Below are 26294 nucleotides of genomic sequence, written 5' to 3' on the forward strand. Positions count from 1 at the left end.
TAGGCTAGGGTTTCTCTTCATCTCTCCAGAGCCCGGAATGTTGGTGTTTTTTCTTTGATTCAAATATATGGCCAAACTCTTCTCAGCACATCTGTGTTTGGCTCCATTGGTGTCCTGCAAAATCTAGGTCACTGTCCTTTTTAACTGTTCTAGCTCAATTGCTGAGCTGCTCCCCCTGCGCCTTCCACCTTGCTGAAATGTCTGCCCTGGCCATGGACAGACATGAGAGTGCTGATACTGTCTCAGCCAAACCCACTCATATGGAAGCACTTCCTGAACTTTTCTGGTATTTAAACCAGATGAAATCTTTCTTCTGTTTTACTTGTTATTTTTAACTAGCCCTTACGTCCTATTTTCACGCTCTAGAGTAACCACCAGAAGTGGTGTGTGGTAGACTGAGAGGTCTGGGAGGGTCTTAGGGGGACGCAGCTGAAGAAGTAAGGTGCTGCCCCCATTGCAGCTTACTCTGTGGGAAGTTTACTTAAGTAAAGTCTGAGGTTCACAGAAATCCCGATGGCATGAGATCTGGAAGATAGTGAGAGGAAAGACAGGGCTCTAACAGAGCCCACTGAAACCTCACTGATCTCCTGACGAAAACATTTAATGGTGTCATCACCCATGCCAGTACCATAAGGAAAGGGATCAGGCAAAATCTAGTAGCGGTATGTCTGACAGAGTAATGCTGGAGTACAAAGAGTAAAAACACATATCATGATAGATCAGAGGAGAAAAAGATTGTTCTTCTTATTGCTAATGCTTCCTTGGTTGCTTCAGCAGTACCAAACTGCTCAGTTTGGTATAGCATAAGGATATTTTAAGTTGTTACTATAAAATGTATTTACCACTAGCTCATGATTCTGTTGGACTGAGGCACATGCAGTGCTACACAAAAGCCAAGCAATTTCAGGTGCAAATCCGCAACTTCTGTTAAGTTCCTTTAGAGGTATCTTGGTCCCAGGACATGTTTCATGACGTCATTTTGCTCTTTTGGTTTTGTGAGTGACTTAAAAGCTGTGAATTTCAGAAATGCATAGAATAGGGAAAAATATATTGCCTTAATGTTAGTCCCCAAAAATTCATTTCCTGAAAGGCTGTGACCTGTATACAGTTAAGGCAAAGACAAAAGCATTGACGGTAAGAGTAAAGCAGTTGCCAAAGAATGAGTTAAGCTCTGCAGCCTCTATGCTTGTATTGCACTGATTGAAATCACTCACTTAAGCATAATTTGAGAAATGCTCTAATGTGGTCGGAAACACTGATAAACCTCTGTCTCAAACTACTGAGAACTAATGATCCTCCGATCTCCTGGTGCCTGAAATATGAAGTAGCTCAGTGACCACAAGCAGGCTATGCTCAAAAGGCAGCTCTTTGAGGAGATAAAAGGCATAAGTAGCTGGCACAAGTGAAAGAGAAGTCAAAGCTAATGGAAAAAAGAGAAAAAATGGGAAAATATTGTGAAAAACCATTTCTCTTGCTTTTGCTGTGTACTTGTATTGTATTTGCCTGTCCCGTTTTGCATTTCCATTGCTGTGACTGCATCTATCGGGCATCACAACTCTACCAAATGGTCTGTCCATATTGGCTTTTGGTTTGACTTCACAACAGATGTAAAAGGATGTATTCTCACTTAGCTGTGAGAATTGTATCTGGTCAGCTGAAAGATTCCACTGTGTCCTTTTAAATAATATTACCTTCTCCTATCCTCACTTAAATCAAGGGTGATCACGCCATTAACTGACATGTGAGCACACAGTTTATTTGGTTTCCTCCTAATTTACCCGGGTTTGGTGGATCTGTGGTATGTATGAAATGTTTCTGGAGTGTTTACACTCTTGTTTTCTTATTTCAGAATGGTTTCACTCCACTGTATATGGCAGCCCAAGAAAACCACCTGGAGGTTGTTAAGTTTCTTCTTGACAATGGTGCCAGTCAAAGCCTTGCCACAGAGGTAAAAGTTTGAATTTCACACTTTATGAACAATGTAAACATGTAAAATCTGCTTCAGCAGTGATTCTTGCCAGTTTATATCCAGCTAGTCTTTTAAATGCAAAATTAAAGACCAATAAAAAGTTCTCTATGTGAAGTGTGCTAATGAATACTGTTATTGACTTTTCAGCAATTTAAACCATTGCTTGCCGTTTCTAAAATAAAAAATTACTTTAACTAGAAACAGTTCTAAAAATAGACGTGTTCTTAGTCATAACTGGTAATCTTTCAGGTTAACTGCTCAAACAAGGAAGCTGTGTGCATAATATAAACGTTCTCTGTGCTTTCATTATAAATAGTGGGCAGTGTGGAGGGCAACCATAAAGCAAGAAAAACTGTTTACCTACACTTTGGAGTCAGTCCTGGGATATCAGGGAAAACTCAGGGTTACTTAGCGCTTGGAGCATTTTCTGAACTGCGTTTATTGCCATCTTGATACCCTCTCTGTAGCACCTAGTTATCCCCTCTGGTCCTGCAGTGATCATTTCAAGCTGACAGAAAGATGCAAGGTCCATCCTTGAAGGTGTTCTGTGATCTTTTCAGAAGAACGCTTTCTATTTCTTGCTTTAAAAAGTAATTCTAACTCAAATAAGGCAACATGGAAGGTAAAAAAAAAAAAAAAAAAAAGGCAGATACATTAATAGTCATAAATGTATTGCATTGAGATAGGTTTTTAATCTGATGAATTTTCAGTTGTCTTAATTCTAAGATTTTGCTAGCAAAAAACCCCCGGTATTTCAGTATGTGCTCTCCCTGATATTTATTAAATTATGATTGCACTATCTGAACTGATTCCATGAAGGAAATACTTATTTGAAAAAGTCCTACTTTTTGCAAAATATGAAATGCAAAATTAGTTTATTGCATCACTATACCTCACTGTATAATGATGTACATGCATGTGGAATCTATTTCTTCTCTTCTGAAGTCAGCTCTGTAATAAATGAATTAATAATGGATCAAAATTATCTTTTCAAAATCACTAAAAGTTAGTTATAACTAGAAGTGGGCATCAGAAACTACTTTCTGGAAATGCTCAAAGATATGATAATGCCAAAATGAAATATTTTCAATTTGGAAAATTAATTGAAAATTGTGGTTTTCAGAACACCAATTTCTATTTCTTTGCAAAAAACTTGGAAACAAAGAAGTCATGAGACCCCCCAGGGATGTACAATAGATTCAGACTTTTGAAAACAATCTTGCCACCGTATCATTTTCTGAAAATAGAAATTTTTAAAATTGTGTATGGGCACTTGGTTCCTTTTCTTTGGTATTGTTTTTCACTTAAGCATTTATTTGTATGTCGGCTTAGGTTGAGCTTTTTTCCAACTCAGCCTGATGATAAGGTGCAATCTAATTTTATCTGTGGAGGATTCCTTTGAAGATACCAGGCTACAAAACAATGTTGCCTTTATTGCCTGCCTTACTTGTTTGTGATAGTTGCTTATGGGTGCTTTCTAATTTTTTCTTGGTCCAAGTTTTCATATAAATCTAATATATCTTTATCTTTGTAAGTGCAAAAGCCTTTGTTGTTAACTGATTGCCACTTAATTAAATATTTATTAAAAATAAAACTCTTAAACAAAGGTGTTTTAATCTAAATAAAAAAAATAGAACCAACTATTTTCTTTACATTGTTTTTGGGGTTTTGTGCTTGGTTTTGTTTTAGTTTGGTTTTTTTCTTTTTTCTGGAGTGGGCTTTGCCTTATGTTTTAACGTGCAGTTGCTAATTATAGTACTGACATCATGATACTTGCTTGCAATCTCTTTTTGTGAGTTGTCAACTTGAGAGAGCATGTGGTGGAAATGCATTCTTACCGGTGCTAATATTCTTGGTCGCAGTTTGCTTGGCCTTGGTACAATGATCTCGGCACACACTGAAGTGATGGGCAACTCTCATCAGAGTTAGGAAACTGGGGATACAGGGGATGGCAGCTGTTCCAAGGTTGAAATTAAGTGCTTCCTCCCATCTGTCCACTCCCTTTTCCCTAAGGAAAGGAGAAAATGTGTTCCTAGGATATTATTTTTTTTTTATATATATATTATTGTTACCAGCATTGTTACCAGCATTTTTACCAGAAGAGAATGCCCAATGAGAAAAGACATTTTAGACAGCTAAACCACTTTTCTATGTGAAGCACTAATTGTGCCACTGCTGTCAGCTGTTTCAATAGAGCAGGAAGCCAATGTCTGCGGGTCACTAAGGCACGAGTTGCCGCACTCTGGATTTCTCTGGGCAAGAGCCTTCATTTCTGCAGGTACTGCGTAGCTATATTGCCAGAGCCCTCTTGTGGGCATGCTCATGGAGTTTTTTGGCCTTGAGAGCTACACAGCATTTTTCACACCCTGTGCTGCACTCTACCCGCAGTCTCAGGCTGTGCTGTTGTTTCACCCCAGGAGCCACGCGTGACCTGGCACCACAGCCCAGAGCTTTGCCCTGCTATGGGAGCCAAAGGGGAAGGCTATGGTTAAATGTATTTAAAAAAAATCAATGGGGAAAAAAGAAAAAGCTTGTTAGGACCCAAGGAATTTCAGTGATTTTTCTTTTTTTTTCCTCCAAAATTTTGAAAAAATACTTTTTTTCATAGCTGCTCCTGTTTTTCCTCCTAAATTGAGGCGCAGTTTGTTTGGTAAGCCAGAGGGAGAAATTCTTTATTGAAAACATTACTTCTAGTTCCAAAAGTTAACAATTGAACTCTGCGCATTTGACATACTGTGATATCTACATTCTTCTCTGTCATTGCTGCACTTCTATTTCACACTCTTACAGTTTCATCATGACAGAAGTAGTTGAAAAGTGAAAGAAGGTGTTTACCTCCTAAACTGTAATGAAGTTTGGTAATATAAGCTTTGGATATATTGATCAAGAGTCAAATGTAATAAATAAATATCCCAAGTAGAGTAATTTGCATTTGTGATTTTTTTGAGTGATTTATGGGTATTTTCTTGGGCAAAGCTGAATGTGTTCCTGTATTGGAATGCTACTGAAATGTTTGGGAAGGACCAGAATATAAGTGACAACTCTTTCATTCTTAAGTTTTCTAAGAATACATAAAAATAAAATTATGAAAACATCTCAGACTGTACTTTCCATGTGTTGGAGGAATCCACTCTAGAATCTGTTAAACAAAAACCTTTTTTTTTTTTTCTTTTTAGGTTTCTTATTCTGCACTACTTTGGCTATTTGCTAGTCTGAAAGGAAATAATTTCTGTTTGTAAGAGGATTGTATATCACATCTATATAAATTTTCATAAATGGAAGTTGTAGTAAAATAATTGGTATATTGGGAGAATTGGTATTCCTGCTCAAATATTATTAGATTTTAAATAGACATATAAAATATATCAGAGGATAAAGCTGAAGTGTTGGTGTTTTTTTTTCCTTAAAAACCGTACATTATAAACTGTAGCTGTGGGGGAATGGATGATAATTTGCTATGGAGACATCATTAACAATTATAATTTTAATATTTCAGAATTGTATACCTTTTTATATAATTATACACATAGTTATTTATGTAACTGTTAATTCGTGAGTAATTTCACACTTTTTTTCTCAAGTCTCAGTCATTTTTGACTGTTTGCATCTTAGTATGTTTAAGTCTGGAGTGCCAGAAAGGTGTTTTGAGCATTTGGGACCTAGTTCACCAACACTTGACTCCAATTTCAGTGTCACTGCAGGGTACTTTTAATTTGCACCATGTTACACTTTCCGTTTGAATTTGAGCCAGTACTGTTACTAATGCTGAGATCGCTTCCCTTCCCCTTCCCGTGCCCTGGAAAGCTGGGAACCTGTGTTGAGAGTCCCCATTGTATGTTGCAGGATGGTTTCACGCCTTTGGCAGTAGCTTTGCAGCAAGGGCATGACCAGGTGGTTTCACTGCTGCTTGAAAACGATACAAAGGGAAAAGTCCGTCTTCCTGCCCTTCACATCGCTGCTCGCAAGGATGATACGAAGGCAGCGGCTCTGCTCCTGCAGAACGACCACAATGCTGATGTGGAGTCAAAGGTCAGTTGTAAAAAGAAAAAAGGTTTGATGCTATTAAGTGCTGGCCACATGTATTACATGCAGTGAAGGTCTCCCTTAGTGTGAAGTATTTTGCTGCAGAGTTACACGTAACTTTCTTCTATAACGTGTGATTAAGAATAACGTTTCATTTGCTTCCTTTGCCTCTTTCCTTCCCCATTCTCTTTTTCTTTAAATCAGGGTTAATTTCTCCTGTAGAAACTTTGAAAATGGAAAATAATAAGCAAAGTGTTATTAGAATTATTCTCTTGGGAATGAAAGCCACTCCTGCGGTGGTATGCTGTAGGTATTGTACAATTAAGTCATTTGATTAGTTGTTTGTGCAATTGCTACTTTAAGATCTTTGGTAAACATGTAACAATGAGCTTCAAAAACCCTCGATCATTCAGCTTCCATTCAGTCGAGCTTCCTTTGTGTGCCGACTGTGCTGTCACCTGAGCTGCCATGCCACGTAGCGATCATGAAGCTTTTTGCATCCATATCACCAGTGGTGAACTAACCGTTCATTTTTTCCCCCTCTTTGCTTCCAAATGTGTTAACCTAGATGATGGTGAATAGAACAACAGAGGTATATATAAATATATATATGCATCATCACTCCTCCATGACTTAGTGCTGCTGCATCATTTCTTCCTCTTCCTTTTTGCATCGCCTTTTATAGGATAGATACCTGCTTTAGATGAAACGAAGTAGCATGTGCTAGAGAAGACTGTAGTTTAGATACCAGGGCTTTCTGCAGCTGAAACTAGGGTTTAAAAGTAAGAGTAAGCATTCTTGGGAACTAATTGCCATCATAAAAGAGACGTATTATGTAAGATGGAGTTTTCAGGGATTCTCACGTAATACATGTTTATCAGATGTGTTAAGAGCTGCAGACAACCCTGTCATGTTGTGCATCCAGGTCTGATTTTTAGGCTTCTGCATGACACTTACCTTGATGGTGTCAGCAAATAGAATGATCTGAGAGTGGTTTTATATCTGCAAAACTCCCAAAGCAAGGCGGTGGCAGCTAGCATGGCTTGCTAACAATTTAGAAATGCATCTAGTTCCCATAAGGTTTCATACTTTGCAGGACTGATGGAATTGCTGCATGTTTTAGCATTATTTTAAAAGGAAGTAAAACTACTTAAATATGAAAATAAGTTGCTGAAGTAATTTTATCAGTAAGGCATCTTCTAATTAGGGTGGTAACTTGTGGTGTCTCAACATAACCCAGTGTGATTGCCCACAGTGGGAGTCTGATCTTTATGGTACTAACCCTCGGAAAAAAAATACCCATATTAATCATTTAAAATTGTCTTTGATGTTGTTTTCATTTGCATCTACTTTGAATTCATAAAAAACAGTTAGCAAGTATCATTAAATGACTTGTATCTGAACTTCTGCAAAGAATCTCTAAGAGATTTAACTTGCAAGACGGACATAATACCGATAACAGCTAGATATTTCTCATTAGAAATTAATTTCTTGTAAAAGACAGTTCATTGCTTTAACACTCAAATGTTTTGCTGTTGTTTTTCTGGAATAACTGAAAGTTTTATCCTAGTTCTGGTCTTCTAGAATAATTATGTTAATTTTTTTCCCTCCTGCATAGCAATATGATTTTATTTAGACTCTCAGTCTATAAATAAACGTCAGTGAGTGAAAACTAGTACAGAATTGGAATGGTGACTTGCAGCAGACTCCTATTACTAGTTTGTGTTAGTGATGTGATACAAATTTTGGAGTACCAATGAGATATAAAAAAGTTAAGTATCTATTGGTTTTGTTCTGTTTTGTTTTTTTCCAGAGTGGGTTCACTCCTCTCCACATAGCTGCTCACTATGGAAATATCAATGTAGCTACACTGCTGTTAAATCGGGGTGCTGCTGTGGACTTCACTGCAAGGGTAAGTGTGAAATCTTACTTATGCTTAGTCTGCTTAATCATCAGTTTGAAACACTTTTTCCACAAAGGTGTGGAAAGGTACATTGCTCTTGCCAGCTGAGGGGCCTGGCCCGTCTGCTCTTGTTCTGTTACCATACGGTGTAAAGGGGGAGTTCCATGTGCTGCTGAACTGAACCTGAGCTCTGGTCCTCACCGTTGAAACTTCTGCTATTTTCATAGTTCTGGTGTTGTAAAAGGCAGGCTGGGGTTCAGTGAAATGAATGCTTCCACCCCTAGCTTTAGCATATGGCAGGAGTGCTGTCCCTGTTGAATTGTCCTCGATATGCAGTCATTTCCAGTGAATGTGAAGTGCAGGTGTTACTGGTAGATAAAGCAGCTGTGCCTTCATTGCCTGTGCGAGAGTCAGATGATGCATAAAGGAGGTTTGAGAAACTGTAGGGGTAGAAAATGAAATGAAATGAGGTATAGAAACGTAGGGAAGTCGATAATGGGAGCTGTATGGCAGAAGCTATGGTAGAGTGGGGGAACTAACCCTCCTGCCCCTCTAAGCTGTGCACCAAAGTCACGGCACAGCCAGGGGGGTGACAGGGTACTTTCTCAGATGTATGAAAAAGGATTGAGAGCCAGGAGGGAAATGGTATGGGCTTTACTTGTGTCCCTTTCGTTACCTCTGGTCTGGGTCGGGAGCAGCTGACTGGTGGCTTCAGCTGCACCTTCTTGCTTGGGGAGTGGGTCCATCCTCCCCCAGGCAGCTGCATGGCTCTGCGAGCCTGGTACCAGCAGGGTCTCATCTCCAAGCCCGGGGCCAAGGTTTGACCATATCTGCTGCCAAGGATTGGGTCTGTCAGAAGGCCAAAGAGGAATATTAGAGTGAAGGAGTGTGGTCAAGGTAGGGAGGATGCGGGAAAAACAAAACGTAAGCAGGAGCAGTGTCAAAGACAGAAAATGACAGAGGGAAGCTATATATAGTTGGAAGAGCGGGAAAATAAAGACACGTGTATGGACAGAGATACAGCAATATGAAGGGCAGGAAAGAGATTGTGACAGGCATGAGACCAGAGACAAAAGAAAGGCAAATGCAGAGGTATCACAAAATCTAACAAGCAAGGATGAAAGGCTAGAGAATGGTAGGGTAGAGAGGATGTTGGCGGAAAGCTGAGTGGGTGCCATGAGAGTATGCAAGGCTTTAAGAAGGGAAAAGCAGGGAGACTTGTTTAGGCACATACAGCTAAATAGAAAAGGGGCTAACATTTAAAATAGGTTAGTACTAGGAAATGCTGGACATAAAACTTCCTACTGAAGTTCTTAAAAGTTTGTTTGCTAATTAGCTTCTTCAATAATGGTTTGGGATGTGTGAATAGGAAGATATCCATGGAATTTCTGCTGACACACAGCCAGGAATGGTTGTCAGTAAAGAAAGTGTGCAACAGAACATGTGGTGAAATTCACAGTGGAAAACAGATCAAACTCTTGGCTAAAGAACACACGTATTTCTCCTGTTGGCTTCTCCAACAATCTACCAACCGAGACTAGGACATGTCTATATTAGTTTTTCACTGGGTGGTGTGTGTGATAGGGTTTAAAAACAAAAACAACCCAAAAATGCAAATGTGATTTCAAGTTATTCCAAAGTATTTCTGATATAGACTGAAAAAAAACCCCAACCAGCCAAACAAACAAAAAAAAAAACCAACCAAAAAAACCACCCCACAAAACCAAATTGAGGCTGTGCAAGAATTTGTCTCACCAAACCTTACCAAAACAAAACCAGGGAGGAGATGTGGTAGTGGTTCCTAGGACAATAGGGAGTGAAACTCAAGGGAGCAAGAGGCATTCAAATTGAAGCCAAATGCTATCGTAAGAGTAAATAGGTATAAATTGGCCGGGAATAAACATTGTCTAGAAATTCAGAGATATAGATACTTCATACTAAGTATTAGTAATTAATATTATTTAATTAATAATTGTCTAATTCATTTTAAATATAAGTAATGAAATTCTGGAGCAACCTTTCAATTAAGGTAGAAAAAGCAAAGAACCCCAACGTGTGTATTCAAGATGATATTTGTGAGGGGAATTATGTGGCATGGATAACTCAGCAGCTCCTTTTCAGAGATTTTGATCATGAGTTGTGTTTATTACTTATTGCTTAGAGCATTTGCCACATAGCAAAAGCAAACTGTAGTATTTTCTTTTACTTTCGATAGTTTGTATAGCTAAAAACTTGAATGCTTCTATAGTAAAGGAACATATTTACATGTAGCAAAGTGTTTATAATAAGCATTGCAAACCCATGAAAACAATAAAATATTATTGCAATTATTTAGCATATAACCTACTGTTTTCCTTATAGGACTTCTCATGTTTAAACCCCTCCAAAAAAACCTGAACAGTTCTTTTCTAGGGCTTGTCTGTGATTGATAAGGGGAGTTGGTGGAGGAGTAGAAATTTCAAGGAAAGACAGACCCAGAATGTTTTCCTTAAACTGTAAGTAGGAGTGCAGGTGAAAAGTGTTGGCCCTGCCCGCTATTTATTCAACATAGCATCATTCAGCAGTTTATTAATCAAGATAAATCAACAAAGCTAAAAGACACTGTTAAAAGGCATGAGCCAGTACCTACTAATGCTGGTGAGAAGAGTACTAGCAGATATTGGGTTAAGCTGATAGCCTAAGGATCAACTCTCTCGTATACCCCACAATGATGTTTTCCAAATCACATTCATCACTAAATGTATTTCATGTTATTGGCGAGAGAGGGGTCCCGGGTTAGATCCATATGAAGTTCACAAGCTAAGAGTAGATTTGGGGGTTAAGGGTTTCTGGGAAGCTTCTAACTATGCGTGCTTTGCTTTTGCTGCTAATGTTGACCTCTTATTCTCAAGTCCTTAAACTGACCAAATTAGAGCATTAAGGCATTTCAAATGGTAATAAGCTTTGGCATTCAGTATTTGGTAGGCTCTAATCGCAGAAGCAAGTAAGAAGAACGGGGTCTTGGGTCAACTCTTTCCTACTCAGAAACAAGATTAGGGATTAGCAATGCTGCTACTTGAGCAATTAGCAGCATTTAGTACCAGTACCACTAAATATCATCTACTTATGCTTGTTTTAATAAAATAATAAATCTTAGTCTTCAGCAGCTCTGTTCTGGATTAGGGGCACTGATGGAGAGCGCATCCAGAGTAATAAGGCCATACTCCCCTCCTCTTCAAGACCTGGAAGTTCCAGGTTCTCCCTCCATTAGTTGTCATCGTCAGAGAGAGGCAGACTGCTCAGACAGCCGGGGAAGTGCAGGCGCAATGACATCAGCCCGAAAGAGCAGTGGGCTGTCCCTGTGACTCAGAGCACCCAACGGCTTGTTTGTGCTTGTGATAGCTGGGTGGGGGCATCCGCAGAGCACATCTCTACTGGATGGTGGTTGCAAATCTAGATAAAGTGGTTGTGACAGAAGTAATCGTAGCATAAATAACAGTAATATGGAATTGAATTTTGTTCTTTAGTGCTTATCAGACTGCGGGTAATGAAAGCACTTCACGGCAAGATGAGTTAGATTCTGGTAGAGCAGTGAATTTGTAGGCAAACAAAGCACCAGTCTAAGTTGAGTGTAAAGTACAATTATCAGCACCAAGTAACAGACCCCTTGCTTGATCCTTGATTACCCAAATTGCAAACCAGGTAGAGGTACTCCTAAAACAGGTACTAAAAATGACCCGTAGGTACAGCCTGCCCACTGCCACCTCATTGCCTCTTCTTGTTTTAATTTCTGTAAACAATAAACACAATATTCTGTCTCCCTTCTGGAGGAAGGGCCCTTATGTGAGTTGTTAACAGTCTAAGACAAGCAACAGAGCAAAGGTATGGAAGGGCTGTAACCCAACTGAAATCATACTGGGTGTATGTACCGTAGCTTTCAGAAGTGCAAAGAGCAACGTGTAGGATGGGGGTGTCAAACGCAGTTTGTGCTTTTGCAAACCATCAGCCATTTTTCCTTTGTTCTTGTTAAATAAATATGAATCAAAACTACTTGCATGTCTTTCAATTTATGTTTAAACTATTTAGGCAAGTATCAATTCTGGGGAGAGATTTGAACAAGAGCAGAGGATTATGGTAACAGAAGATGCTTGTGTGGACTGGGCAACATGAAGACAAATGTGTGAGGGCAGGATAAATAGCCAGCTCCCACCATCAGTGTACTGAAGGTGGGGACGGGTGGAGAAAATGTGAATGGACACGTAGGATGAAGGCAGAGCTCTGAGCCTTAAGGAAAAGGGCAAGTGTGGTGAAAACAGGATCTGGTGAAAGGATGTAAGAAAAAGGAGGGCAGACCTGTGGCAAAGGACATCTCTTCACCTGCTGTGTTTTCAGTGGGTTTCTGAGAGGCCTGAGGGAAGAAAGAGGTTCCAGCAATAAAGGCAGGGAAACACATGAGCTTGATGATGGCTCCCAGCGTGCAGGAGGTGAGCAGTGGTGCTGTACTGTAAGTAAATAATGTCCCCAGTGATATGCAGTAGCAGCTGTTCCCCTCACCCCTGCCGGTATACACCTGCCTGCCTCTCAGCTGTCATATACTCCCTTGTTCCCTTCTTGCGCTGCATCTAAGAAAACTAGGCATAGCTCCAGGAGCTCTTACAGGTGTTACAGTGCTTGTCAGCCTGTGTACCTGCTGACCGTAGAGGCTGGGCAGGTTGGAAAGGGACCTGCTTTTGGTTTGCACTTTTCCAGCCCAGCAACTGATTTCATGTCAGCTCTTCCATTGAACTGCATTAGCACTTCTGTGTCTGTGCTTTCTTCTCTAGCCTTGCTGCAAGCGCAGGGAAGATGGCACAGCATGGAAAGTTCCCTGTGGGATGGATGGAGATCATTTCAGTAAATCAGCTTGTGATGGCCCTGATTCTGCCTATTTACAGGGGGGCAGCTCTGACGACCTTCATAACCTCAATCCAAGTGAAACAAGATCTCTTTATTGGGCTGGATGTTTGCTACTTTGTAATCAAGGAAAAATGCTAATTCCAAATTGCTTGACTTCTTGGGCTCAAACGCAGCAATAAACCTGTCACAATTACTGGCAGGGTCTGCACTGTAGATGTAGCAGCCGTTTTATGTCTATTCATCATCCTTTTTCTGTAGTACATTTTCACGTGTGTGGCTATGCTTCTCTGAAACCCTTCAAAGCTAAAGGAATCCCTTCATTGCATCACCATATTTCCCCCTTACTTAACTGGGAGGTAGTTGCACATGGGGTAAAGAAGTGGAGGAAGAGAACTAATGGTAACTGAGGGTGAAGTCAGTCTCCGTTCATAGCCAGATTAACACGTAAGTGTAGTTGCTACCTGGGCTTTGAAGGATTGCAGTTCCAGGCATCATTCTCTTAGCTGGCAATGGCACCTGATGTCGGAGAGGTGCAGATAAATCCTAGTTACAAATGGAAAGAAGGCCAAAGACCTTTAAGTCAATCTAGTTCATCAATTTTTTTCAACAGGAAAAAGCAATTACTGTTATTTCAAGAAAAATATTTTTCATTGGCCACTTGTGCCTTTGAATCAAACTGCATCTGCTGTGTTACCTAGAGTTTTAATAATTTTGTTATCTACTTCCCGTCTCCTGGAACTACCAACCTAGTGATTAGCATGGAGAAGTGAAATCCACCAGGTGGACTCTCCTGTTCCAGGCTTTCAATTCAGGAGATCTGTTGTTGGCATACAGTGACCATATGGATAGTGAAAACTGCTGTGCTCCCATCCTGGCTGCTGTTTCTGGAGCTGGACGCTATTGCAGGGGCTTCATGCCACAGGTTTGACTTTTTTTACCAGAATCAGGTCGTCTTCAGACTGAGGATGGGTGGGTGCTAGAGAAAAAGGACAGGTCACACAGGAGGATTTCTTCTTCTTCACCTCTACTGCTCCCTTCAAATTTGCTCTGGACTGCCTTGCACTTTGATATCTAGGATTTGGAAAGGTGTCTCCAGATGCTTGCTAAAGCATGCTCCAGATGCATGCTGGAGCAAGTCACAGCCATTGGAAGGAATGAGAAACCAGTTTCCTTAGCAGTCTGATTATACCTATGTTATCCTGTGCAAGAAAGCTCTTTTGCTATCGATCAGACCCCCACAGAGTGCCTGCCCTTTCCGCTTCAGGCCTTGCTTGGGCAGCCCCAGGAGCAGTGCCCAGGGAGGGCAGACAATTTTCTTTGCTGCCATTCCCAGCCAGCTACAATGGGAATGTGTGTCCAGACTACACTGTGCTTATTCAGCAACAATAAAGTGCAAATCAGTGTTTCCCCAAGGCTCCTATGCAGACCAGGGAGGTGAGGAAGGTGATATAAATAAATTGTATTTTCTGGGAATTACAGTTAGGAAAAAGTTATCTTTTGGGGGTTCACAGTCTCTTCAGAAATCATTCTTCTGTCTTGAGATTATCTTCTAGTGGGAAGATCTGCCTAGCCCAGGTGAGGAAATGCCTTTGAAGCTTCACCGGTCTCCAAAGAGCGCAGTGGTTTGAAAGGAAGGAAGAAAGAAAGAAATTGTTCTCTGTAGCTTCCAGAGCAACAGCTGAAAGAAACCTCTGTGACCCCCACACCCACTCTGTACTTCAGCAAGTCAGAAGATTCAGGTAGCACAGGAATCCTCTCCATGAAGATGACCTCTGCCCATATCTTTCTTGCCAAAACAAACAGGTTTTTTTTACTGTGCCATAAAACTGCATCCAACCCTGTGAACAGCCTTCCCGATACACAGCACTCCTTATTCTAGAGGAGATCTCAGTTCCACTGGGACTGGGCTTTGCCTGCAGAAAGTTTGCGTACTGGAAGGTTGAGAAAGGATTTGGTAATTTTGAGAGGGTGGTGTGAGGACAACATGCATTAATGATGACCCTCAGGCTGAGGAGCAGAACACCATCAGCCTATCAAAAAGAGAAGGCAATATGTAAGTGACAGTAACAGAAAAGAAAAACATCTTTTTATTTCCCTAATGGTAGTTTGCCATAACTCCTTGCTATACTCTTCCTTCTTTTCTTCCAGGATTCATTCTATACATCTCAAGCTTGAAAAAAGATAAGCATATAAGCCTACAAGAACTAAATTAGCACAACGTAGGACTTATTAACATTAAGTAGAGGAGAAAAAAGCTGAAAAATTATGCACAGTTGTAAGTTTTCCTGGAAAGCTCTGATTGTGTGTTTGTAGCTGTAATTTCTTTAATTCCTGAAAGTCCTATACAAGTCTCAGCAATCCCTGTAACTTCTACTAGAATATAAGACTTTTCTCTCTGCAGGGGTTCTGCTGTGTTGTAGCTTCAATTCTGAATTGCAGAAAAATATAGGAGGAGAGAATATTGAGTATTATCCTATACAACATGTTGATGTAGCTGCTTAGTTGCATATGAGAGTCTTCACACGCACAGCACAATCTTCCCATACCTCCAGAAACTGGTAACAGCAGTAATATCCGCTCAGTGTTGTTGATGGCAATTCCAGTATACAACAATCAACATTATGCTCTTTCCTGAAGAAACCCCAATGATGGAAGGATTTTCCCGACTGTATAGGACATTTCAGCTTTAGCAATCTGGCTAGTTTCACCTTCTGTTTTATTCATGCGTTTTTTTGTCAACATTAAGCTCTCAGTTGAGAACTGAGAAGGACTATCCTACTAAATTCCAAGTCAATCTGAACATTTTGGTAATAAACTGTTCTTTTAAAAAAATCAAAGATAAAGAATTTAAATTTTTCTGTTTAAAACTACACTCCAGCGAGGGTCTGGGAGGAGAGCTCAGAGGTGGAGGTTAAGCTCTCTCACTGGTAGCGAGGAGAAATACCAAATCCCCATGATGCTGGCAATGAGTCTTCACAGTCCCCACATGATCTGCCAGTCAGTCAGTATTTAGAACAATGCAGCACATGACTAGGAAAGGTTTACCCCTTTTTGTATGTGCTTTTTTTGAAAGGTACACTTCAGAGCCTAATATGATACTGCAAGTGCAAACATTTACTTTTCTTATTTATTATTAGCATCCTTATGCTTGTAAAGTCAGACTGTCTGATGGGAGAGAGAGGCAATCCCATAGGACAGGATAGCATACCAGAAACCAGGGGGAATTCGTCATCTTCTAAATGGATTAAAATAAAACTTCTAACATGTACTGTGTTTGCACTCTCAATTTTAATTTTTCCCCCTATTTTTTTCTGACTTCCTAACCATTCGTGTTGCTAATTTGTAATAGCAAGGAGTAATTCTGACTACTGTAGTGAACTGTGATGGGTAACGCCACGTGTCAGAGGGGAGCTGATCTCATTTCAGATGGGGAAATGTAGGTGGCTTATTGCTCAGCACAGGATAACTCAAAGGGTTTTTTTGAATTTCCTTGTGAAAATTTCAGCTGCAGCTGAAAGGGTCTTAGTGTTTCCTTTGATCAGGCACAAGCAAAAGCCAGTGAATGTAAAAGCAGGTCACTCTTCACCCATCATATTTCTGGATGTTGTGAGACTCTGAAGGAAGGCAGAGGCCCTGTGCGAGAGGGTGGTGGCTGCAGCAGGCAACGGATAGAGATAAAGGGAAACTGGCCATCCACAATGCTGTGAGGTATAGAAAAAAAATTGCATGCATCTAATCTGTCCACACTTTGAGCTATATACAGTTTCAGAGTACTTCAAGTCATATACCCTAGGAAATCTGCCAAGGGGGAGAGGAAAGGCTATGTGCTAGTTGATAATCCCGTGAGCATTTATTGCATAGTTTTAGGTTGCTATTCTCCCATGTTATGTTTCATGTTCCCTGTAGAATTTGTTAACCCCCTCAAGTTGAACGGCCGGTTGGATCTCAGTGCCAAGGGGTCTACCTGAGACATTATCCAGCATTTGATATTTCAACAGCAAGGGCAAGAAGCACTCCAACAGACATTCTAGATCTGAACCGCATCTTTTAATGGCAATGTTTTGAAGGCATTTCAGCTTTATTACTGCAGGAAAACATCTTCAAAAGTTTCCTGATTTACTATTCTATCTTAAGAACAAAGGGAGAAATTTATAGAAGATCAAACAGATAAAAATAAACTGAAAAGACAGCAGATGCTGTTGATTTACTGAAGAATTCAGAACCTTACATTTGGTGGCTATGTTGTTTGCTGATACCACAGTTTTAGTCTTAATAACATACACCCAAGCTGCACGTATTATGAAGCTTTTTTTATCTCTAGTTTCTTGTGACAAGTACAAACAACTCGATTTTGAGTTGCTTGCTTTATGTTTTGTCATCAGAAACATTGATGATGATGTTGTCTGAGGTTTATTAACTTCTCAGTTCATGTTCTTAATTGTCAGATGAGAGATGGGAAGGGGCCATATGCATGACAGATCTAGATATAATTCTTTAAGCTTTGGCACAACACGGTATTGACCAAAGACAAGTGGCTTGCCCTAAACTTCAGTGTGCAACTATTCAAGCATTCACATAATGCATCTCTTCATCTGCATGGAGTCAGAACTCTCAGCCAGCAGAATTATTACCAGTAAAAGCTCAAATAGCTAAAAGGCAAAATTAAATTCTGAATAGAGACCTGCCCCTTTTTTCCTCCCTTCATTTCCCCACAGTGTTTTCCTGAGCTGTTAGGGCTGAAAAAGGCTAAACATGCTTTTTCTTCTTTGTCTCTTAATTCTTTATATGAACTGTCTGAATAGAGTATGACAAAAACTGCATCCTCCTCCCCAGAGAGTGAGTGCTGCAGCACTCTTCTCCCAGGGTAGAGGAGCTGAGTTTTGATCATCCATAAGGACAGATATTTCATTGGCCATATAGGGATTCATTTGCTTGATTTCTCCTGCTCGATTCATTATTTCAGGGTAGCTGTGTGTAGTTGGTTTTCTTAACAAATTGTGTCTAAAGTGATCACATCTTTTATCCATCTATCTCTTCCTGAACTTGCTGCCTATGCAACCAAATGTAACGCAAGGTTTCAAGATCCTAGAGACATTAAATTTATGGTTTTCATAAAGACAAGTGATCAAAGGGAGGAAAGATGGATTGCTAGCTCTCCAGCTCACAGAAGCGAGCTCAGTCCTTATTCAGTGCTGGAAAATTTCCCCACATTCCCAGCCAGGGTGCTTGCCTCTGTTGGAAGCTGAAAGAAAACTGCACTGTCGTGATAGTTTCAGTACTACCCATAAATATGAAGGCCATTCAAACAGGACTCCTTTTTGAACAAGAAAGTGGATTTATTTCCCCCGCCACACACACACACCTGTTGCAAGCAAACAGTATGACCTAAACCTTAACTCCTAAGTGGAAGTCATGTCTTCTGGAGTTGAGGCGCTTATCTGCCAGCACTCATCCACCTACTCTAGAATCAACTCTCCTTTATCTAAGGCAAAAAGAGCTTTGAACGATTGTACTGGCAAACAATTAGATCCAAATTGTGTATTTTTATGTGGTTATACTCTCCCCTGTGCTGCACTAGATTGATTTAGCTTAGTGCCAAGATGAATGAGAACCAGACTTCTAATATGTATTTGTCCTACCTTTTGTAATGCTGGCCCTTTCTCCTCCTCCATTTCTTTATTGATGCTTAGAAAAGGCATTTCTTCTAGTCTGTGTATGATAGAGTAAATTCAGAGAATCATAGAATAGCAGGTTGGAAGGGACCTCAAGGATCATCTGGTCCAACCTTTCTTGGCAAAAGCACTGTCTAGACAAGATGGCCCAGCACCTTGTCCAGCTGAATCTTAAAACTGTCCAGTGTTGAGGAATCCACCACTTCCCTGGGGGGATTATTCCAGTGGCTGATTGTTCTCATTGTGAAACATTTTCTTCTTGTGCCCAGTCGGAATCTCCCCAGGAGTAACTTGTACCCATTACGCCTTGTCTTTTCCATGTGACTCCTTGTAAAAAGGGAGTCTCCATCTCCTGTGTAGCCACCCTTTAAATACTGGAACATGGTGATAACGTCTCCTCTAAGCCTTCTGTTCTCAAGGCTGAAGAAGCCCAATTCTCTCAGCCTTTCCTCATGTGTCAGGCTTCCCAGTCCTTTGATCATCTTGGTGGCCCTTCTCTGGACCCTCCCCAGCCTGTCCACATCTTTTTTGGATAGTGGGGACCAAACTGAACACGGTGTTCCAGGTGTGGCCTGACAAGTGCTGAGTAGAGTGGGAAATGACTTCTTTATCTCTGCTGGTGATGCCCTTGTTGATGCAACCCAGCGCCCTGTTGGCTTTCTTTGCTGCAGCAGCGCACTGTTCACCCATATCGAGCTTGTCCACCAGGACCCCCAGGTCCCTTTCCACAGAGCTGCTCACCAGCCAGCTAGATCCCAGTCTGTGCTGCACTCCTGGATGACGTTTTCCCAGGAGCAAGACAGCAAACTTCCTCAGGGTACATTTGATCTCATTGTCCAGATCACTTATGAAGATATTAAACAGTGTTGGGCCCAATACGGAACCCTGAGGGATCCCACTTGTGACAGGTTACCAGTTTGAAAAGGCGCTGTTTACCATCACCCTCTGGGTGCAGCCTGCCAGCCAGTTCCCCACCGACCGCACAGACCACTTGTCTAGACCACAATGCATCAGTTTCTCTAGGAGGAGGCTGTGGGGAATGGTATCGAAAGCCTTGGAGAAATCCAAGTAGACAATGTCCACCACTCGTCCCACATCAACCGAGCAGGTTACTTTATCATAGAAAGTGATCAGGTTCATCAAGCATGATTTGCCCTCAGGGAATCCGTGCTGGCTTTTGCCTGTCATGTGCTTCATTTGACTTGTGATAGTCCCCAGGAGGATTCATTCCATAACTTTCCCAGGGACTGAAATAATAAGACTGATTGGCCTATAATTTCCTGGATGCTCCTTTAAGCCCTTCTTCTAGATGGGGGTGACATTAGCTGCTTTCCAGACTCCTGGAACATCCCCTGATCTCCATGACTTCTCAAAGATTATGGAGAGCAGCCTTGCAACAACGTCAGCCAGCTCTTTTAACACCCTGGAGTGGATAACATCAAGCCCCATCGATTTGTAGGGCTCAGGCTCCTGTAACAGTTCATGTACCAACTCTTCCTTCACTGATGGTGGGTCTGTGTTTCCATCAGCCTGGATTGTTATTCCCAAGGCCTAAGGCCCAACAGAGCTGGCAAAGACAGAGATGAAGAAAGTGTTGAGAGCCTCTACCTTTTCAGCGTTGTTGGTGACTAATTCACCTCTCTGGTTTAACAGCGAGCCAATATTTTCGTTCTGTTTCTGCTTGTTGTTTACATACCTGAAGAACCCATTCTTGTAGTTTTTGGTGTGTCTGGCTAGTTTCCATTTGAGCTGAGCTTTTGCTTTTCTAACTGAATCTCTGCATGCCCTGGCAATGCCTTTGTAGTTCTCAATGAGTATTTGTCCAGTTTTCCATCTCTGGTACGCTTCTCTCTTGCTTTTGAGCAGGCTCAGAAGCTTGCGGTTAAGCCAAAGGAGTCTCTTGCTCCACGTGCTTATGTTACCTTTAAGGGGGATGAACTGGTTTTGTGCTTCCAGGAGAGCATTCTTGAAAAACTCCCAGCACTCACTAGCTACTTTATCCTCCATGGAAGCTTCCCATGGAAACCCTCCCAGCTGAGGTCTGAGCAAGCTGAAGTTTCCTCTTCTAAAATCTAAAACCTTTGTCTTAGTGCTAACCTTCAGCGTGCTCAGCAGGATCCCAAACTCCACAACATTGTGATGACTGCAGACAAGGCTGTCACTAACCGAGATATTACAAAGCAAGTTTTCTTGGTTTGTGGGTAGCAAGTCCAGCAGTGCCCTATTCCTGGTTGGCACATCTAACGTCTGTATGAGGAACCAGTCCTCAACGCATTCCAGGAACTTGATGGATGACATGTGAGCTGCTGTATTCTTCTTCCAACAAATGTCTGGGTACTTGAAATCACCCATAAGAACCAGGTTCTGTTGACCCGAAGCCTCCTTAAGTGACCCAAATACAGCTTCATTGGCCTTATCGTCTTGTTTTGGACAGATGCCTACTGTAAGATCCCCCTTGGAGATGACCCCTCTGATTATTATTAGTTACTAAGTTATTAGTACTAAATTATTTTGACATATTAACAGGGCACTGAGGTCTATTAGACTGAGTTAACCCCTTTGCCCATCAACCCCAGCAAATGGAAAAAGGTGGTTCTTCAGTCTAAATTACCTGCAGTACCTTTTACTTGAAGACATGAAAGTTATTTCCTTTACTGTTTTTTTCTCAAGAAAGTAGAATTCATCTCTCTCCCTCTGATCTCAGTAACATCTTTCCTCCTAGGAAGGGAGGAAAAGCAGAAAATATCTCCTCATGATTGTTTTTCTCCTCTCTTTTTCTGCCCTCTTTGTAGCTGATAAAGTAATATATTGATGCCATATCATGTTCAATGTCAACTCTCAGTCAAATAGAATTCTTTTTTTTCAAAACTAACTCACAAATTACAAGTTAAGCAATCACACAGTTTTACATTCCTGGAAGGACGAGGCATAGCGTACTTTTTGTTTAATGTGCTATGAATTTTTTGGTTTACTTTGTTTGTTATTAAAGAAATTAGAAGCTACCCTGGAGTAATAGTTGCTTTGAGGCTCTAACGATCATCGATAGTGGAGAAAGAAGCTGTGTCATTTCACCTGGCTAAAATGTATTTTACCTTTGTGATAACATTAGTTAGTACTTGCTAGTAGCTGTGAGTTGGCTTCATAGTGAAATTTTGTGTAAATGAAAATGTAGCATCCTGGATTAGGGACTCAGCATTATTACTAAGCTGTGAGTCAGCTTGTCACATCTGAGAGGGGATCTGTTTTCAGCGCTGCTTTTCTCTCACTGAACTCACCTGCAGTTTGGAGGAAGCACTATTAAACGCTCGGTCGGCCAGGCAAGACACTCGTGCGGCTCTCCAGCTATGCAAGGTGAAGGGTGCCTTTCTGATTCACTCAGCCATAGGACACATGCTCACTAAAATTTATCGCTTTCTGCTCGGTCACAGGGAAGCTGGTTTTACGCAGCTGGCTGTTTACGCTGACTCTGAATGCACAGAAACATGTTCTTTACAATTCTATTTGTCTTCATACTGTAGCCGTGTATGCTCTATTTAAATCCTTTTATTTTTACTTCGCTCCATATGATCAAATATATACAGGATGTGGCCTCCATACACTGCGAGATAAAGGATTCATCAGAGCGTGAAGAAACATCCCCGCTCTATCTCGTTAAAGAAGTGTGTTTGTGTGCACAGGCATTGCTTATGTAACTGTCCCCGGTGTGTGACATTGCCGCACGCTGCTGGCCTGCCTGGCGCCACGTGGGGAGGGGACACATACACCTACTCACAGTTGCACCTCAAAGTATGGTACTACATCCATTAGAGGAACAAGTTCAGTAGATGAAATTAGTGATGTCACTGAAACGAAGGTGCTTACGAGGCTTTCGGAATTTGTTGATAATGTTGAGAAATAAATAGCACCGGCATCTTGTCACTTTTGAACTAGACCTACAGATGTAATGGTTTTATTTATTTTCCACGGCTCCTGCGAGGCCAGTGAAGTTGTGCGCTATGAATCCTTATCATTACATGCTCGGAAGCAACCATAGCTGAATTAAATTGCTAGAGTTTAGTCAGTAAAATTGCATAAGTTTAACTCCTATACAAAAGTTGAGAACTTGAGGCATGATCATGTCTTCTTACAACTCCAACCGCAACTTGATTGTTTGTCTTCATAACATTATATGTCAAGGTATCAGCTCAGTAACTCACATGTGTGAATGATCACAGCTTCCCTTTGCTTTCATGCTCTCGGGGAAACAAAACTGTGTTATGCTCTAGCAAATTGGGCATAATTCATTCTATGAGCAAATTGATCACAGAGTCCATGAAAGAAAGATATATGGATATTTACTTTCATGGTTTTTTTTCTTCTACAGAATGATATCACGCCGTTACATGTTGCATCGAAGAGGGGAAATGCAAATATGGTCAAACTCCTACTTGATCGAGGAGCTAAAATTGATGCCAAAACACGGGTAAGCTTAAGTGTGAATGCCGTGAGTGACTGCGTGGAATTCTTGCCTCTGACCTGTTAGTTGCTGTACAGCTTAAATCATTCATTTTCCTGGCAGGCTACCATAGCTGCGCTGCATTTCTTTTTTATAAAATGGTTGCAGTAGGATGCTAACAATTTACATCTCTTAAAGCAGTGTGTGAAATACCATGTGTGACAAAGCTCAGAACCACCAATTTTCCGTGTTCTTTATAGAGCATTTAATTAAGAACTGCTTCTAACTACTTGGGGGTAGGGGTGAATGTACAGGAAAATACCAAAAGGTGAGAATTCAATTCAGATATTTCAGAATTTGAATGCTAAAAGAGTGACTTTGAGCTGCAGTGTGTGTTTGCCTTTCATTACCCAGTGTCACAGAGCAGGGTGCTGCTGCTGGGTCTGGAGTAGCTCGAACTCTGACCGGGTGCTTTGCTGCTGGCCTGGATTTGTCAGCAAACGTGCTGGGCGTAGTGACGGTTTCCATCAGGTTAACACCTAACCCTACCCGCTGAGTGACATAGAAGCTCAATGTATATGGTTATCCTTACACAGCAGTAAAAAGAGAAGGAAAAAGTTCAAATGTTTGGAAGTAAACCTAGAACTAGTGGAGCTGTGGGCTGTCATGGCAGTCTTTGCAACACGCTCCTGTGCACGTGAGGGAAACTTCAGGAGCTGTGCCTGTAACTTTTTGACAGTTGTCATTTTCTTGAAATATTAGCTTATCACCTATCCATCTTCCATTTTTAATTATTCTGTATAATTTCCACCAGAATCATTCTAAACAAAACAAACACATAACCTAAGAATATTATTTCCTACAGTTATTAATGTATCCGCAGGTTTCTGTTTGGTTTTCCAGTGTTTCAGCAGTCTCTGAGATTTCCTGCAGTGCTTGTTGAGGCACATTCGTATTTTTTATTTCTGTGGTAAATTCAGAAACTAGGTCAGCTTAGTTTGCCATCTCTTTACTCTCTACACATGTTTTTCTTTAGTTCTTCTATTTTACCTTTAGAATTCACTCATGGTTTCTTTGTAAAATGTTTCTGGTTTTTCTAATTGGGGAAGACAGAAAGGATGACTTTTCATGGATAATGTGAGCAGTGGGTATAATTTCTGGACTGAAATATCAGCCTCCTACGTGCTACATGGGGGCTGCCAGGCTGAGGGGCGTAGGTCTACCATGTGGTGGGGAGGGCCACATTTTGGTGGTGTGACAGATGCGCATTTGGTCAGAGCAGGGAGAAAGGGACGTGACAAGTGACTGTTTGTTTCCTCTCTGCAAGCATTTATATGGCCCACCGCAGCCAAAACGTTGGGGACCACCGCTGTAAATAGTTAGAGCCCAGCTTGTTCTTTTCTTTTAGTTCTGAAAATTTGTGATCTGCTTCTTCGTTTTCTGTATCACAGGCTCCAGGGTCAGACTTTAGGACAATTTATGTAACTAAAAATACAGGCTGGGATGGAAACAGGATCCAGGAAGAGGGCAGAAGCATTAACAGCTCCTGAATCTGGCAGAGCTTCCCAGTGAGGCAAAAGGCAAAGGATGAGCGTGGTTCACGAAGTGGTGGTTTGTTTTTTCTGGCTTCCCCCAGAGACTGCCTGTTTCCCCAAACACCTATCCACTCCTTCAGTCAGAAGGGATTTGCATAACTTCTCCTGCTTGTGCTGTACGTGTGGCACTCATCGTTGCACTTCTCTGGCATTGCCAGAGGCATCATTTTCTGGCAGTTAGTGACTAAGTGGAAGTTTTGCTCCCAGCAGCACTGACTCATCCTGGCAAGGCTTTACCAGCCTGTGGTCTGGGCGGCATGTGCCTCTGCCGAGGAGGCTCACAGAACCGAGCAGACAGCTGCATGGTTGAGAGAAGGGAAGAGCATCGCTGGAATAGATTGGGAAGGATTTAGAAATCAATAGGAGAAGCAATAGAATGCTGGGGGTAATATGGTGCTAGATGAAGAAAGAACATTGTTTCAGGACTGTCTGCCTAGTTCTCATATTCAATAGCAAAGGTTAATTGTTGCAATGCATGTTCATGCTAAAACTCTCTTGTTATTCCTACCTGACCCAATGTTTTCCAAGGCAGAACAATAGCAGCATGTCAACTTTGCTGTCATTTCATTTTTTTTAAGCACCCTTTTTCTAACGTCCCAGACATAGAACGGCCTTACAAAAAATACTGGATGACAAAAGCTTCAGTCATATCCTTTTGCGACAGCATCGCCACTACTGGATGTACTGAAAGGCAAAGAGCAGCCAAGGCTGTCTTTTCTGATCCATGTATCAAGTCATGCCTGTCAGCTGGACGCCCAGTCAGAGCCCGGCCTTGTGGTGTTCTGCGAGGGCAGGTGCGGGTGCTGAATGCACACACAACTCGATAAACAGATGGGATTTGCACGTGAAAATAAGTGAGGCTCATAGCACCAGATTTATAACTGAGAGCCCACCCTCTTTTCTTTCTTTTTTTTTTTTTTGAGGTTTTAAAGAGATGAGCAGAATTTTTGTGGATAGGAGTTGAGCAAAATATTTTTTTTTGTTTAATTAAAATAGTTTTTGTCTTGGACACCATGATGTTATTTAATGCAAACGTTGGTTATGGAACGCAAAATACCTCCTTAAAGGTGAATGGTAAAGGTTCTGTACCCATATGAAAGGACAAAAATTATTGAAAATTGCTTGTTTCTTTTGCTCAAAGGCAGAAATTCCTAGGTATTTGTTTCTCCTGTATCAGGTCTGTAATTCACCATGCAGAAGATACTGTTTTGTGTTGTTGACCGAACCCTTACAGGGCCAGGATTTGCTATGCTGACTCTTAGTTGGGACAGATTTAGCTATTCAGCTGGCATTTTGTGATCTGTTTCTGCAATCCATTCTCTGTATTGGGCTATTAGGAATATGCTCCACATAATGTCTATTTTTATTTTTAACAAACATGCTCGTTTTATAGATAAATTCACATAAAGCCTTTCCTGCATATTAAATACGTTGGGGTAATGATTTCTTTTCCTTAGTCATTTCCATGAGCGTTTTCGTTTGCTGCTGGCAGATGGTCCCGGAAACTGCAGCGCTGAAGAACTGCACAAAAGGTTAACGTGAAGAGCTAAATCCTTATCCTGATGGAATTATTGTAAAAGTCATGCATAGACACACAGTTTCTCTATATTCATCAGGACTAGGATTTTCTGACACCGTAAATATTGTTGCATACCTGCAAACTCTAGTTAGGAGTGGAGATGACGTGTGAGCATATGAGGTTATTTCCAAAAATGATCTTACAACTAATTTGAGGCTCAGCCATCTCTTTTTTTTTTCGTTTCAGTTCATGCTTATGTTGGGCTGTTTATTTTAACCCGCTGTTTATGTTCTCTCTGTCCTT

General features: G+C 41.1%; 1 protein-coding gene across 11 annotated transcripts in view; it reads left to right on the top strand.

The window, feature by feature from the left end:
- The window catches only part of ANK3 (ankyrin 3), a 382298-nt gene that overhangs the window by 233064 nt on the left and 122940 nt on the right, over positions 1-26294 (top strand). For all 11 annotated transcript variants that reach the window (XM_054206394.1, XM_054206393.1, XM_054206384.1 and 8 more), the window contains 4 exons: positions 1850-1948; positions 5813-5998; positions 7806-7904; positions 22806-22904. In XM_054206394.1, coding sequence (XP_054062369.1) covers positions 1850-1948; positions 5813-5998; positions 7806-7904; positions 22806-22904 — 483 coding nt within the window. The remainder of the gene's footprint in view (positions 1-1849; positions 1949-5812; positions 5999-7805; positions 7905-22805; positions 22905-26294) is intronic.

This window comes from Rissa tridactyla, chromosome 6 (genome assembly GCF_028500815.1).
Source record: "Rissa tridactyla isolate bRisTri1 chromosome 6, bRisTri1.patW.cur.20221130, whole genome shotgun sequence".
Classification (NCBI taxonomy): Eukaryota; Metazoa; Chordata; class Aves; order Charadriiformes; family Laridae; genus Rissa; species Rissa tridactyla.